Source organism: Vicia villosa, linkage group LG4, assembly GCF_029867415.1.
Source record: "Vicia villosa cultivar HV-30 ecotype Madison, WI linkage group LG4, Vvil1.0, whole genome shotgun sequence".
Lineage (NCBI taxonomy): Eukaryota > Viridiplantae > Streptophyta > Magnoliopsida > Fabales > Fabaceae > Vicia > Vicia villosa.
Genome location: NC_081183.1, coordinates 66,097,162 through 66,108,023, shown reverse-complemented (window position 1 = coordinate 66,108,023; position 10,862 = coordinate 66,097,162). Strand labels below are relative to the sequence as shown.

At 33.0% G+C, this 10,862-nt stretch overlaps 1 protein-coding gene across 1 annotated transcript; it reads right to left on the bottom strand.

The window, feature by feature from the left end:
* Positions 1–6,466: 6,466 nt before the first annotated feature.
* On the bottom strand, positions 6,467–8,148 carry LOC131599228 (probable receptor-like protein kinase At5g20050). Its single transcript, XM_058871665.1, has one exon. It carries the CDS (start codon positions 8,033–8,035, stop codon positions 6,689–6,691), a length of 1,347 nt encoding a protein of 448 aa, XP_058727648.1. The 5' UTR covers positions 8,036–8,148; the 3' UTR covers positions 6,467–6,688.
* Positions 8,149–10,862: the final 2,714 nt, after the last annotated feature.

The window sequence follows — 10,862 nt, the reverse complement described above, 5'->3', positions numbered from 1 at the left end:
GTTGTTATTTCCGCTAAAGTTGAATTTGGTTGTTTTTTTTTTGAGAACTTTGTTGTTGATTTAAGTTGTTGAAAGATGCTATGATTACTCGTAGTTTTTAAGTTGAATTATTTTCCGCTACAGTTACTTAATTAAAGATGAATCATTGAAACTAAATACTTGTTGAAGTTCTTTACTTTATTTTGATGTTATGTATCTGTTTTGAAGATTAAGTTGTCCGTTGTTGGTTTGAAAGTTGAATGTAATACCTCAAGTTTGTTGAAGTTTTTAAATTACTCTGATTTTTATTATTATAGACGTTGGGTAGATTTGGGGTGTTACAATGTGAAGTGGGTATACAAGGTGAAGTGTAATCCCAAAGGGGAAGTGACTCGACATAAGGAAAGACTTGTGGCGAAAGGATTTCTTCAGAATGAAGGAATCGACTTTGATGAAGTTTTTTTGCACCTGTTGCCAAAATCAAAACAATCAGGTTTCTTGATGGTTTGGCAAACATGAACAATTGGCACGAGTGTCAAATGGATGTTAAATGTACATACCTAAATGGACCCTTAGACGAAGAAATATATGTTGCACAACTAGTTGGGTTTGTGAAACATGGCGAAGAAAGTAAGGTGTACAGGTTGCATAAAGTCATGTATGGACTTAAGAAAGCTCTAAGAGCTTGGAATAAGAATATTGGAAGCTTTCTAAGGGAGAATGAATTTGTAAAGTGCACAACTGAATAGGAAGTATATGCAAGAAGAAGCAAGATTGAATTTCTTATACTATATCTCTATGTCGATGACTTGTTGATAACAAGTAGTTGCAAAAAAGAGATCGAAAACTTCAAAGGTAGTCTTAGCATGGAATTCGAAATGTCAAATCTCGGCGACATTTCATATGTCCTTGGCATCGAACTCTACAAGAGTAGTAGAGGCTTGATGATACATCAAAGAAGATATGCAAGTGAAATTCTCAAGAGATTTGAGATGGAAGAAAACAACTCAACTTCGAAACCTACAAAACCAAGACTGCAATTGTCGAAAGAATCAGATAAAGATGATGTCGACCCAATCCAGTACAAAAGATTTATTGGGTCATTCAGATACCTTTGTTACACAAGGCTTGAATTAGCATACAGTGTCGGTATAGCTGTCAATATGGGCTACCCGACCCTAAACGGGTCGCCCTAGCGAGCTCTGGGCTTTTCAGGGCTGGGCCAAAAAGTCCCTGTATAATATGGGCTCGAGATTTACTACCCGAGCCCGACCCTAGATGGGCTTCGGGCTACCCGGCCCTAAATGGGCTTTTTAATTTAAAAAATTAAAATAAAAACTCCATAATATTTATTATAAATAAAATTAAAAATTATGTTATTTTAAACATAATACATTTTTAAGTACTATATTATCTCTTATAAATACTATAATGTGTTTCTAAATACAATATATGTCTAAATTGTATAAAATAATACTTGAATATTTATTATAAGAGAAAAACTAATATAATATGATGAAAAAATGTTGATTATATTAATGTATAATATTTGGAAAAATACTCTTTTTGGCCCCTTATGTTAACCTCGGGGTTCATTTTGGTCCCTTAATTTCAAAAAGTGTTATATTGGTCCCTTAACTTTTCAAAAGGTGTCATTTTAGTCCTTTTTGTCATATTAGCGACGAAAATAGCGATCGATTTTTGATTTTTTCCGTCGCTAATGTGACAAAAATGACTAAAATGACACCTTTTGAAGAGTTAAGGGACCAATGTGACACTTTTTAAAGTTAAGGGACCAAAATGAACCCCGAGGTTAACATAAGGGACCAAAAAAGGTATTTTGCCATAATATTTAAAAGAGAAAGATTGAATAAAATAGAGATAAAATTTAGTGAAGTGAGAAAAATCAATATGCTATTTTGGAGTCAACTACCTAACTAAGATTAGAATATGCCTATTAACACCCTAATTTGCCCTTTTTGCTTTTTAAAATTTGCACTAAACAATGTCCATTGTGGTAATTTGCTAAATCAAAATCCTTATGAACCAATAATATCTCTCCTTTATTCCAAATGGCACCCCTTTCTCAATTTTTCATTTGCTTTGCCCATAATATCTATTCATTATGCCTTTGATCCATTGGTTAATACGGTACACGGGTAAACCATATTACACGTTAGACAAAACCCTTTAATATTTCCCTCTCTTTTGCATTTTAACCATCATTCTCCAACCAAGTCTTCTCTCACCCCTTTCCTAGCGCAGAAACCAGGCTTCCATCACACCTCCATTGAAGAAAAATCGGTAATACTCTCCCTTTTCTCCCTTATCTCTTCTTCTTCATGAATGACTGATGCTTCACGGTATATGACTGTTGCTTCCCGAAACTCTTCCTTCTGCGTTTTGGTTGTAGCCTTGATCCTGAAACTCTTCCTTCTTCGTTATGATTTTTAAACTAACGTTTTCGTTTTAGCCTTGATGTTGTTCATTTCTTCCCTTTCTCAAAGTTCTGATTTTTAAACTAAAAGTTCTGATTTTTTTAACTCAAACTTCTGATTTTCGGTCAAAGTACTTTGAAACAAAATGTCAAAGTAACTATAAAGTTTTGATTTTTAAACTATTTATGTTCTTCATTTCTCCCTTTTCTCATAGTTCTTATTTTTAAACTCAGAGTTCTGAAACAAAATGTCAAAGTGACTATAAAGTTTTGATTTTTAAACAAAATGTCCAAGTAACTGATTTTGTTGTTAGAGATTTTAAGCATATGGAAACAAAATGGCAAAGTTCTGATTTTTATACTAATGATGTTATTTTCTCATGATGTTGCTTTTATGAAGTTCGTATCTATTAAGAACATCTTATTGTCAAAGTTCTAATTTTTATACTACTGCTGCAGGTTTTGTCAAAGTAACTGATTTTGTTGTTAGAGATTTTAAGGATATGGAAACAAAATGGCAAAGTTCTGATTTTTATACTAATGGGTTGTGGGCTTCAATTTCAAGGGAAGAAGAAGAAAAAGCATATACGATGTAAGCTTTTTTTGCTGGTATTTAATATTTTTTTTGTTACAACAAACTGTCCTCAATCACCATTTTGATGTTCATGTTCAGTTTCTATTGTTACTCCATTATGAAATGAATTATCAGAGTATGTTATTCTAATAATTTTTACTTCTTTATGTGTAGATCTATCGAATGAAGCAACCCAAGATAATTTTGCTTATATTTGTATTTGGAAAAATTGTTCTGACAATGTCAATTCATTATGGAAAAATTGTTCCTCTGTCAATTCATTATGGACAGTGAATTCATTATGTTGTTGGAGTAATAGTTTATCAAACTCAACAAGTGGAATCAAATGGCTTAGTCTTGGTGAAGGGACCATTGAAATGCATGTCTTTTTCTCCATCATGTTTGATTGAATTTTGAGATAGGTGATAAAAGATATGATATATAGATTGACAATTACTATGATGCTTTTATATAATCATGTTTGATAGCATAGGAAATAGAATTGAGTTATTCTATAATTTACTTTGTAAGCTCTTGTGTATGTGATCTTTATATATGGAATAATTCTTGATCATATGGAATAATTTCCGCTTATAAAGAGTAAGTGTTAGTTTTAGAATTGGTTTCGTTTACCCTTCAAAATCAAACTATCTTTGAGTGCTGACAGTAAATATAAGGAGTAGTTATAGGTGCACATTGCTTATACAATATGTCATCTCATTTGGACCCTTAGGCGAAGCAGTGTGAGGTTGAACCAAATAAATCACCACAGTTTGATCCTTTCGCGTTATAGTTTGAGGGTGAACTATAACATTCATATAAGTTTGAACTACATGACCAATCATATCAGCTGGTCCATTAGACGAAACAGTGTGAAGTGCGAGGTTGCATTACCTCATTTTGATCCCTTGATACCATAAGTTATGGATGACATGAGAAATGTGTTCAGTTTTTTCTTTTACCTCATTGTATGGATCTTCCATCCTCCCACGTGCGATGATGTGATTCCATCTCGATTGAGGTTGCAATAGCTGCCATCATAAAAAGCCACACACCAACGATTGAATTACACTGCAATTCTACATTATAGCTCCATGATTGACAACCCAATTTTAAGGTGACCGCAAAATACTGACAATTTCTCGACATATTCAAGGTGACATGATTTGTTTCACCACTATTAGCTTAAAATATGTTTGTTACTGTTAGAATTCAACCAGCATCATATCCTTAACATAGACAAATAAGTTGCTGAAATGCTTGAGGAATCCATCAGCGAAATTAATTACGTTTCTATATATGTGTCCATACAAATGTGTGCACATACAAATTTGTATTCTAAATGAAAGTGTCCTAAGACCTGTTAGAGATTTTGTGAGACTTTGTGATATGTTTATTTAAATTTTAATCTATAGATGGTCTACCAAATACTTCAATTTTTTGAAAAACTTGTATGGACACTAATATACTCATAAATAGTGACATTTTCATTTAATCTATGTGATGAAAATTTTATTATTGAAATGTTTATTTTAAGAAGATCAATATTTTTTTATTATAAAAAACATGACACTGATAGTGACATTCTTTTATGTTATTTGATAGTGATTTACTTGGAATTAGCTTATTTATATTTTATCTGGTTTTTTTAAGTATAACAAAATGGAAATGGTTCTTTTTAATAATTATTAGTAATAATATGCATGTTGAAAAATCTAAAATCAATTACTATAACAAAATTTACAGTATAAGTATACAAATAATTAGACATATATAAATACATTAAGTGCATTATTCCATTATTTTTATTGATGTTTTAATAATTTAAGAAATAAATGAATTAACCTGTGTGGACGCACGAGTATTCTACTAGTAAGATAATATAAATATTAATATATTTTTTTAAAATTTATAATTATGCGGGCCTGATGGGCTACCCACGACCCATATGGGCTAGCCCTAATGGGTAGCGGGCTTTTCAGAGCTGGGCTAAAAAGACCCTGAAAAATATGGGCTCTAATTTTAAGACCCAAGCCCTATGATTTTCCATGTCTGGCGGGCCGGTCCATATGGGCTAGCCCATTTTGTCAGCTCTAAGTGTCGGTATGATGAGTAGATTCATGCAGAAGTCAAATGTATCACATCTAGTAGCGGCGAAGAGGATACTAATGTATGTGAAAGGAACTCTCGACTATGGCATTTTGTTTCCTGCAACTGATAACGGAAAAACATTCTAGTTAGAAGGTTACACCGATTCAAGTTGGTGTAGTGATGCCGAGGGTCGAAAATCCACAATAGATTATGTGTTTATGTTAAATGGAGCACCAGTTACTTGGAGTTCGAGAAAAGATCTCGTAGTGGCACTATCATTATTTGAAGCATAGTGCATAGATGCTTCCCTCTGTGCATGTCAAGCAACATGGATGGTGAATCTGGTCGAAGAGACTACAACAAAAGATCATGGAGCAATTACCATGAAGATCGACAACATGTCAGCTATCAATCTGGCGAAGAACCCGATAACATATGATCGAAGTAAGCACGTCGAAATGAGGTTCCACTATCTTCGAGAGTAAGTAGCTATAGGAAAGATGAACTTGGAACACGACAGAAGTGAGATTCAGATTGTAACATCATGATCAAGGGTGTGTAGGTCGAAGTATTCATAAGACTAAGAGCAATGATAAATGTAGATAACTTAGACAAAATGAATTAGATTGTGTGTTAAATCGTAATTCCTTGCGTCGAAGCAGGCTACTCGACAGAAGGAAGGTTGTGTCGAAATACTCTAGCTTAGTGTGTGTCGAAATATTGAAGGAGTTGCCTCGATAGGTATTTCGACTTAGGTCTAATCTTGTAGTGTTTGGGCCTTGACCTAGAGAGCAAGCTAACCTAAAATTATAAATAGAGGGAGTAACCCCTATTTTGTAACAAATTGAGCATTCACAGAATTTCCAGTTGCAAATGAATAAGAGGTTTTCCACAGTTTGTGGGCAGAGAGAAACTCTGCAGAAAATCATCATCTTCCTTCTTTTATATTTTTGTAAACCCTAATCTTTTGCTTTCCAAATTTTCTTTCCTATTTTCTTCATTGTTATTGTGTAATGACAAATAATTACTCAAAGGTTTGAGTTTAATTCCAACAATACGTACATTTATAGGTTTGAGTTTAATTCCAACAATAGATACATTTAGTAAAAATTATTGGTCATTACTGAAAAAAAATTAAACACATGTTAAAAATTTGAGTGAATCAACTGAATCTCTGTATTGATTAATTCGTCTATCTCAAAGGAGGGGAAGTAGTCATGTTAATTGCGTATCACCATTTGCTCTTAATTTGTTATTATGCTATTTTGCTCAGAAAGATATATTGAAAGTCAACTGGTTGGCAAAAGAATTGGTCAAATTGAACTATCACGTTTTGAGAGGTAGCTTGTAGATATAGTTCACATATTTTCTATACTTAGCCAGCAAATAGGTACTAATATAATAATTTATCAAATATAAATATTTTCAACTACATTTTTTTATAACATGGATCAATACGATATCTCTTTTTGCCCAGAAAGATATATTGAAAACCACTAATAGGAATTAGATCTGTATTCTCACTTACGCTTACACATTTGAAAAGAACAAAAAAAAGTACAAGAGAAAAGAGAATGAAATAAATAATAACATGGTTCTAAAAAGAACTATCTTCCAGAAAAAACAGTAGTGGAAAATGAGTAGGTAGAATTACATTCCATATTGCTTTGTATAGACATAATTGAGTCCATCTTTGGCATGTTAATATTACTATCTGTAACATTATCATCATCATCAACACATAGAAAATCAACCAGATTCATTTTTGTAGCAGGTGGTTCATCCACCATCACACTGCCTTCAAGCATATCTACCACTTTAGCCATACTAGGTCTCAACCTTGGCTTCTCTTGAACACACCATAAAGCAATATACACCAATTTAATAACCTCATTCTCATCACATTCCATTAACCTATCATCAACAATTTCCATTATTTTCCCTTGTTTCACTTTCTCATTTACAATCTTTGGAAAATATTGCCATTTCCTTTTTGACTTGTCCTTCTCATCTTCAACTAGAATAACATTTTTTCTTCCTCCAACAATCTCTAGTAAAACCATTCCATAACTATATACGTCTGTTTTATCTGAAATACCTTTTTCTAAAAGCCATTCAGGAGCCATGTAACCTCTTGTTCCTCTTATTGTAGACATCGCTTGGCTTTCATCTTTAGGAGTAAGTTTTGATAGACCGAAATCGGAAACAAGTGCTCTAAAACTCTCATCCAATAGTATATTTTCTGGCTTTATATCAAGGTGTAAGATCCTTGATCTACAATCATGGTGAAGATATGCAAGTCCTTTAGCAACATCAATTGCAACTTTATACCTCAGCTTCCACGACAAACACCCACTGCGACGCGGACGCCTTTGAGATTCCCTTTTAGGAAAAATCCAACAATCCAATGACCCATTTGAAATAAAATCATAAACAAGGTACCTAGGAGCTGAAGAAGAATTGCAATATCCAAAAAGTCTCACAAGATTCACATGATGAACACTAGCTATTGCTGCAACTTCTGATTTAAACTCTCTTTCACCTCTTTCTTCTGCATCAATTCTTTTCACAGCAACTGAAGTTCCATCATTGAGAATTCCTTTGAAAACTGAAGCCGATGAACCTCTTCCAATAAGCGATTGAAACCCATCTGTTGCTTCTTCAAGTTCATTGTATCTGAATTTTGTTGGAACCCCAGCAACTTTTCTTAAGAAACTGTACTCTATTCGAAGCTCTCGACTTTCTGATTTCAACTGTGATTCCAATACTCTTCTTCTGCGTTTGTGGCTTAAGCTGATAAATGCAAAAGCAAAGATTGCAAAGATCACAGCAACACCAGCGCCACATATTAGGAAGAAAATCTTGGAGACGAACAAAAAATGAGCAATGATTATGATAATGATAACTGTAATCACAGACGAAGCAACAATTATTTTCACTTTTCTGTCTTCCATCAGAAACTAATATTTTCAGTTTAATGGTAAATAGATGGAATGTGTTGTTAATATTTATTCTTCAAACTTTGTAATAATCGGATCAAAACAGAAAAGTTGAAAAGTTCATCACTTTTGCTTGTAATTACAGATAAAGGGTAAGCAACATGCATTTGAATATTACTAATATATATTGGTCAAATTCATTTGAATAAATATATTTACTTAAATGGTTTTAAGTGTAATTTACTATTACTATTTTTTATATTTATATATATTTTTTGCTTTTATTTTTACCATATAGACTATATTTTTAATTAAAATTAAATCTCTTAATCAAAAATAAAAAATAGAAGATAGTGATAGTGATAGTGATAGTGAAAAACAAAATATATTCTTTAATAAAAAAACTAAAATAAAAAATATATAATTATATTGCTAAAGAAAATAAAAAAAAAAGAAATATTATTATTAAATTAATAAATAATAATATTAAATAAAAGTGTGCTTTATACATTTGAAATATCTTATTATTTTGAATATAATTTGATTAGATGTATATGGAATGGGTAAATTATCTATATTTTTATATGGGGCAACTAGGCCTCACGTTACTTAAAACACTAAGTAATAAGATATGGAATGCTTCCATTTTCAAAACATCTAAATTCTATAAAATTGTATAGGATTTTAGGAAACATATTCATACTTGTTTGTAAATACTCCATTAGCAATAGTTGATACTTGGTCATTGATGACTAATAGATGATGACCAATAGTTTTATTAAAAATTGATAGTTGATAAATTAATTTAAATGTTTAATAAATTAATAATTATACTAGATGATTAATATAAAATAACATAAAAACACATTTACTATCTACCCATTATTAAACAATTGATCAATCTATCTAAATTGTCCTTTTATCAAATAATTTTTACCCTTCAAAAAAGGTTAATTTCGTAACATTCTAATTAAACCACCTTTTTATACACAAACTACCCATAAAGTCTTTTGATAATCATATTTTGTTTTATCATTTCTTCCTACTAAAAAGGATGTATCGGTAAATGCATAAATAAGCCAAAAAAATTGTATTATGGATGTCCCAACTACATGCCAACTGGTCGCTGCCGATTGGTCATCACTTTTCCTCCTCCCAAAATACTCAACTATATGACACTCTTCACATCAGTTCTGAACCTTCTATCTCCATTGTGAACCTCAAGCATTACATCTCTGCATTCTCTATCTCCAAGCTCAAACGAAATTCGTTCCAAATCTTGCTCTGCTCCCACTCAGGTTTGCTTCTTCCACCATCTATAACCTGCATAATTTCTCCTCCTTTTGTTCTGCATAACCATACCGATTTCACATCTCTGTGTCGATGATGATATTTAGTTACACATCTTGGAGTTTTTATTTTAGTCGTGTATAACCTGGGTTGTTTAATAAGGTATTACCCTTGGTTTTAGTTTCACATCTCTACGTCGTAAAAAACCGGGCTGGTATTTGCGAAAGCTTCATCTGGAAATTTTATTTTCACACAACAAATGATAGGTTTGTGTTTTTGTTGCTATGATTTTGTAGGTCGTTTCTTGCTACGATTGTGTTGGTTCGTCTTTTGCTTTGATTTTGTTTATAAGTTGGGTCTTTTTTTTTAATATTTATGTTTCTATGAATAGATATTATGCTTTTATCAATAGGTTTATGTTTTTATGAAAACCTCCAAGCCTGACATATTATACGGTGAGTATGAAATATACCTAAGCTGTTTCAATTACGTAGTAGGTTGTTTGTCATTGTGTATGTTTCTTTTTTGCAAAACTTCAATAGCGTCCGAGTATTGGATTCATCCTAATAGTAAATAGCTTGCAGATGTCATTGGGGTTTTACAGGATGTGATTAGGACTCAGATGGGATGTGGTGGTAAGAAATCTTGCGCCAATATCACTTTACGTGATATTGAAGGAAATGTTATCGATGTTGTGTTTTGGGATGATTACGGCAAGCAATTTATGAACTACAATACCCCTAGCAAGATTTCTGGTCCTACTATTATCATTTTGACACATGCATGGTGCAAGCCAAACACAGGTTTGCAATTCACTTTGTGGCTGCATACACAATATTACCTTGCTGCACCATTCACTCTATATTGACAAGCAATCTTTAACATTTACTTTTATGTTTCCTAATAGCCATTTATCCTACTTATTATAGTTTCTGGATTACCAGGTCTCTCTGGTCGCACGCTCGCGAAATGATGAACAACAGAGTCCCCACCAATATATTTATCCCAAAGAGGGAAAGGAATATCAGGAAACCTAAGATGAATAAGAACGAGGTCTTTCGACCAGAGATAGGGTACGGGAGTCGGTTACGCGAGGGGAAGGTACTAGCACCCCTCACGCCCATCGTACTCGATGGTATCCACCTATGTTTGTTGCTATCTAAAGGGTGTATAAATCTAAAGCTTAATGCAAAGGGAATGCATGCAAATGAAAGAAATAGAAACACGGGGAAAATAAGGTTTATAAATAGTTGTGCTCGCTTAGGCCCCGCGACCCAATGCCTACATATCCTTTTCAGGAATCAGAGCGCCGTAGTTCGGCTCTTTAGTTTTTGTTTGTTTTTGTGTTTTTTAGTGGACGAAGTTACATTCGCACTCCGCTGCTCGACCTCTGGAGTCTTAAGCTGGGAATGGAGCGGAAATAACATGTCCGATTAGGAGAAAGAATGCCCTGAAGGCAAGAGAAAGAATGCCTCGGAGGCAAGAGAGAGAAGAAAGATTTTGAGCGTTTCGAGGAAATCCCTTAAGCAAGGGAAACCCGAGTTACTCTTTG